The sequence below is a fragment of the Ochotona curzoniae genome, unplaced genomic scaffold, assembly GCF_017591425.1.
Source record: "Ochotona curzoniae isolate NIBS_2020 unplaced genomic scaffold, NIBS_Ocur_1.0 scaffold_4683, whole genome shotgun sequence".
NCBI lineage: Eukaryota > Metazoa > Chordata > Mammalia > Lagomorpha > Ochotonidae > Ochotona > Ochotona curzoniae.
The window spans coordinates 28,127,392-28,133,391 of NW_024467121.1; the positions used below are offsets into that span (position 1 = coordinate 28,127,392).

At 50.3% G+C, this 6,000-nt stretch overlaps 1 protein-coding gene across 1 annotated transcript in view; it reads right to left on the reverse strand.

Annotated features, from left to right (window-relative positions):
* Positions 1-5,196, reverse strand: part of RYR2 (ryanodine receptor 2) — a 603,900-nt gene extending 598,704 nt beyond the window's left edge. Inside the window, exon 1 of the mRNA XM_040967818.1 lies at positions 5,093-5,196. Within this exon, the coding sequence (XP_040823752.1) occupies positions 5,093-5,140 (48 nt within the window). The 5' untranslated portion in view covers positions 5,141-5,196. The remainder of the gene's footprint in view (positions 1-5,092) is intronic.
* Positions 5,197-6,000: the final 804 nt, after the last annotated feature.

Consider the following 6,000-nt stretch of genomic DNA (forward strand, 5'->3'; position numbering starts at 1 on the left):
AGAGTAGCTTCAAAAGAGAGGATCAGGACGCTGGCACTGCTAATCCTCCGCCCTGTGGCACCGGCATCCCACATGGGCACCGGTTCATGACCTGGCTGCTCCACTTCCCATCCAGCTCTCTGATTATAGCCTGGGAAAGCAGCAGAGGACGGCCCAAAGTCTTAGGATCCTACATCCACACGGGAGACTGGGAAGAAGCTTCTGACTCCTGGCTTTAGATTGGCTCAGCTCCAACCACTGAGGCCATTTGGGGTACAAACCAGCCTTCTTCTCCAACTCTCCTTCTCTCTCTGTAAAATCTGCCTTTCAAATGAAAATATTTTAAAAGAGCGAGAGAGAATCAGTCTTAGAGTTTGAGAAGGGATCTATGAGATCAGGGACAGAGAAGGACACTCACATTTGGCAGGAAAGAAATCACTGGAAACATCCAGGGAAGGGATGCTAACAAGAAGCGCTAAGTAATTACAAAGCACAGTGCAGACCAGCCATGAAGGAGTTGAGCTGTACAAGAGTCAAATAAACATGTTTTACGGTGGGAGAAATTAGCATGCTTCAAGCTAAACCAGGAAGCACAAGCACAAAAGAAAAAAAAGAGAGAGAGAGGATGAATTTCCATCCTAAATCAGCACCTAGGTCGTGCGAGGGACCCTATCTTTAGAAAGAAGAGAAACCTTTCTGAGGGACAGGAGGACAGATTTGGAGGGGGCATCCTGTGACAGCCCAAGTGAGGACAAGAGGGCTTTAACCTACTCTACAAAGAATGATGTGCTGACAAATGACTTTTTGGGGCAAATTTTCAGAGATTTTCACACACTTCACATTACACTATGCCATAACCCAGAGTGTGACATGGCACTATTATTATTACAAGTTTCAGTTTCCTTATCTGCACCATTAGAGAGCCGGACGCTGACAGTCACAAAGCATATGTATGATACAGATAAGATGATTTTCCCTTTACTTGTTCCATGCCAGTCTCTACGTCTGTGTGTGTATGGTTGCAAAGCAGTCCTGCACTTACTTCAGATGCTTGCTTAACATGAATATCATACCACGTATTCAGAAGGTGCTCAACAAACGTTCTGCTGTATTAACAAACTTCTCATAATGTCAGAATTTCAGGGTAGAGATGTATGTGCCAGCTTCTTTCCCTCTTCACCCCAAAAGCTATTGACAGAAGCAAGTCACCCTGTGCTGAGGAATCCTTCCATGAGCAACTCAGCCTTGATTACATAAACAAGCAAAAAAACCACTTGTCTATGGTCAAAAATACAAATGAAAGGAATGCCAAATACATCAGTGCCCTAAATGTTTTAGTTCTTGCCATTTCTGCCAATGTGTGCACACAGATTTCTAAGTAAGAAAAGAGCTTGCTGCTGTAAGCCTAGGTGGGCTTCCTATCAGTTTCTCGAGACCCCAGTGCAGTACACTTGTCTAAAGCTCCTCGTGGCTTCCTTAGCGCACCACTCACGCCTCTCTTCTGCACTCTGACATTCCCACGGCCGAGAACACTGCGATCCCTGGGTGCTGCACATCTAGCGAATACCTGAAAGGTGGAGAAAGCAGCCTTTCTCTCCTGAAGAAGATATTACTCCTAGAAGATAGGAATTCTAATCCTATTCTGCACTGCTGAGCTGTTGATTTCATACCATTAACCTTCCGGTACCTCTGCAAATGAGGGTCATTTCCCCGCAACCTAACTCAGTGTTGTGTGATGGCATCAGTTCCTCATTATAATTACTCTTAATCGACAACCACTTTGAAAGGCGCTTCTTGTCGCCAGACAGTAAAGTGTATAAGCACTGGGAAGAAATTTATAGTGGAAGTTTGTTCTACAATGGAAGCACAGAGGAAGACTGTAAGCGTTCCCATCACAATAATTTCTATAGCCAAGACTAAGTGTTAAGCCTGGAGCCATGCATAACAGAAAACTACATGGTACATCCCAAGAGGAATTCAACCATGCTTGCACCAATCTATGAAAGGCAAAGTACTCAGAAGAAAGAATCCTTGGTCAAGGTCATCTCATATCCTGGCTTTTGAAAGGTCAGGGAACACCTTATATAGAATTCAAAAGTCACTTGGAAATAGGAGAGACTGCAAGTAAAAGACCCATGTTTTTACATATAAAATTATAATTCAATATACATAGGCCAGTTATTAAGATTTTAAAGTAAAATAAACCACATTCCAAATCATAGATATGTTTGTATATGACAGTCAACAAATCCATTACGGGCTGAGGATGTACCAAGCGAATGCCCCAGCACAGCCTCAGTCTCTCTCTAAAGACTACACACTGGAGTGGGCATGTCTCCAGCTGGGGAGCAGTCACTGACCCAAACATGATTGTTCATCAGCATAACCACTTGCAAGGAAAGGTGCCAGGCTTGGAAGCCACAGCACGACGGAGCAGAGGAGGAAGAGGGGGCCGCTACAACCAACAGTAACAAAATCACTCCATAACTGAAGAGTTAATCTTCAGATTTTCAGCAGCAAGCATAACTCATGGGGACAGCGGATGAATGATAGCTCCTCAACTTTTCTTGACAGTGATCTCAGAATCATGTTAGAAGAAGGAGAAAGAAAAAGCTGAGATCAGTGGAGAGAAATCGGCCTCAGTGTGCTGGAGTGCTGAATACCAATCCAGCAGACAGGGATCCACCAAACACAATCATCAGGATACCCTAATTAGAACACAGGAAATGTGCAGTCAACTTCACAACCACCATGTCTTGATGCCGTGCAGTACTCTTTTTCTTACACAACAGCTTCACTCGTTACCATCGGGACGTCCTTGATTTACGACTATTTGATCAGGAGGTACACATTCTTAATATTCCTTGAACTATTTGCTTAAAAACAACAACAACTCACATTGACAAGATTGCCCACAATAAATAAATGCTCTATATAAAATGGGTCGAATAGGGTGTGAGAACCACATTCTGTTACCCCATTAACGTTTCTGAACCAGCAACATTCTCAGGTTAAGAGAACAAAACGGAAAGGATGAAGGGCGGCACGCAGAGGGGCCGGGAAAGGGTCTGAGAATTTCCGAATTAGAATTATAAAATGTTGAAGACCAGTCATGTTTTCCTTTCAGACACTAATGTTAAAACAACAAGAAAAAAAAATTCTCCTGCCTCACTGTGCTACCTCCTTCAAGGTCATTTATCTTCAGCGCAACAACCTCCGGCTGTTTTATTAAAAGCAAAATCTCAGTCTGGAACTGCCAGATCTCTCCCCAGGACCCACTTATCAAAGGTGTTGCCCCAGCTGACGGGCAGCTGTCAAGTGGCACAAAGTTAACATGACTTTATATGTGCAAAACCTCACCAGCAAGCACAATAGCTCAGTCCCCATTAAGCATTCTGATAACACCACCTCCATGAGCCGGGCTTAACACCGGAGCCTCCAGGAAGCCCTGGAGTGAGTGCACAAGCCTTCCCAGATTCCAGGCTAATTTTAACCCCCCTGGAGGTTGATAAAAAAAAAAAAAAAAATTGAATTTAAAAATTATTCAGCAACGAACTAAAATGTTCTTTAATTTTTTTAGGGGAAAAAAAACTATGACTAGCAAGCTTAAAATATTACCCATGAGCAAGATATTCGGCAACAAGCTCTTGAAAGCTGGATCTTGGGCCAGTATTCCCTCCAACAGCATAAACAGTGCCTAAACTGCAGTTGCCAGCATGCCCCATCTGATATCCATACTCCGGATTTTATTTTTCAGTGCTTGTTTCCACGGCTCTTTATGCACACATTATTATCTCTCCCACACATACACACGCACACACACACACACACACACACACACAAAGACGACAAGGAGCCAAAGGAGAGAGTGGGCCTTCACAAGTGTGGATGTACTACTGTCACTCGGTCAGAACCCAAATACATCACCAAGGCAATTTTCACACCTAAAAGTTACCCTGCTGATAATACTTCAAAATCCAAGTGTCTTTCCGATTTGTATGGAGGCAGCTGTAATTGGCTGTAGCATCTTTACTCTGCCCAAGAGAGAAATAGCAGCAGGAGCCGCAGTCCCGCGCCTGAGGGTCGTGGGAATCCTGCACGGGAAGGAATATCCTTCCGGGAGGGGACAGTGGTGGAGAGGCTTCGGCTGGGAGGATGCTGACAAGGCTAACTGGCTTATGCCTAACGCGAAGTTGGGGCTATTTGCTCGCGTCCAAGAGACACCCCCCTCCTTCCGCCCCAGTCCCAGCTTGGAGGTGAGCAGTGCCTCCGCCTGGGAAGTATCTGCAGTGTTTGAACAAATCAGAAAGAGGCAGGCTGAAGCGGTGCCAAGAGGTACTTAGGCAAAAAAAAAAAAAAAAAAAAAAAGAACTGTTCTAGTGTAGAGCCTTCCCTGCCCTACCCAGGGTAGAAAATCCAGGCAGCCACCCTGCCCTTACACACAGGCACGCACTTCGCTGCGCTCGGCATTCAATAAGCCAGCATTTAAAGAACAACACGTTCGCGATGTCTCCCCACCCGCGCACGCTCACGCGCTCACACACACCACACACTCGCTGCTCATGGGTTCCGTGTTCTGCGGGCGGCCACGCTTGCACCACCCTGGAGTTAGAGGAAATCTCAGGGTCCTGCACCACAGCCACCAACTGCTGTCGCCACCACCACCCCAGCTCTGGGCGGGCAGGCGCGCTCCCTCTGCCAAGTACCCCAAGCGATGTCTTCGAGAAACGGCGCGGCAGGGCTCATCCCCGGTGACAACCAGTCCCCGCTAGCCCCCGCGCCCCCATGGGCTGCCCTTCCCCCGGAGGTGCACGCTCTTCCGCGGAACAGGCTGCGAGGATCCAGTGCCCCGGGATCCAGGCTGGGCGCCTGCCGCCGGCTCGCCGCGCTCCGATCCCTGGCTTTCCACACGCGTGCACAGACACGCGTCCCTCCCCTAGCCCACCACGCACACCTGCACACACTTGGAGATGCCGGCTCCAACCGCATCGCCCAGCCAGCACCCCCGCCCCGCCGGCGCGTCCCGCCGTCCGCTATCACTCTGCCCAGACCCTGCAAGTGACTGCCCTGGCGTCCCCTTCCCCGGGGAGAACGCGCGAAGCGCGGCGCTTACAGTTCGCAGGAACTGGATCTCATCCTCGCCTTCACCCCCATCAGCCATGGCTCCGCGCCTTCTCGCCGAGGCTGACTCCTGCTGAGCCTTGCGGAGCCCCGCGGCGGCCGAGAGTCGGGGGCGGAAGAGGCTGCGCTGCTGGGTACCGAACGGCAGGAGGTCCCCGCCTGCAGAGCCGAAGAGGCGGCGTGGGAGCGCGGGGACTGCCGAGGCGCGGGGCCTCCCGGCCGCACCGTGCGGGAGGAAGGCGGCCCGGCCGAGAGGACGCGGGGAGGCGGCCGCGCAAGCCCCGCCGCGCTCGCTGCCCGCAGCCGGCGATGCGCTCGGCCCCGGCACCTCCGAGCGAGTGCGCCGAGCCGGCGAAGCCGGGTTAGTGCCGCGGAGTGGGGGTGGGAAGTGGGGGCGGACAGGCAGGCGGGGAGGAGCTCGCCCGCTCCCCAGTGCTGCAGGTAATCCGCAACCCGCTTCTCCGGGCCGCCAAACCCGAGGCTCAGCGCCGCTTACTGGCTGTGCTGGGTATCAAGGGCCAGCGCGCAGCCGGTGAGCGCAAAGCCTTCCACCTGCGCCTTGTTGGGGCCACTCAGCCCAGGCACCTGCGGCTTCTGGACTCACACCCTAGGCATTGCGCTCCTTCCTCAACGACCGGGGCTGCAGCACTAACTTCTGCAGCTCTTCGGATCCCACGGAGAATTACCTTTCACTCGGCGCACTGGGTGCGCCATTTCCAAGTAAAGGGTACCCAGAGCATGGTCTTTTCAACTTGAATTCCGTTTCTTCGCCGTCCAAGTAGGAATCCTTTAACGTTTCGATTCAGTGTATCATGCTTTTCACAGATAATACACATAAGCTGCACGGTTTGGATGTGTAACAGTTTAACAAATTCATTCAGCATGTTTGGTGGGCGTCTG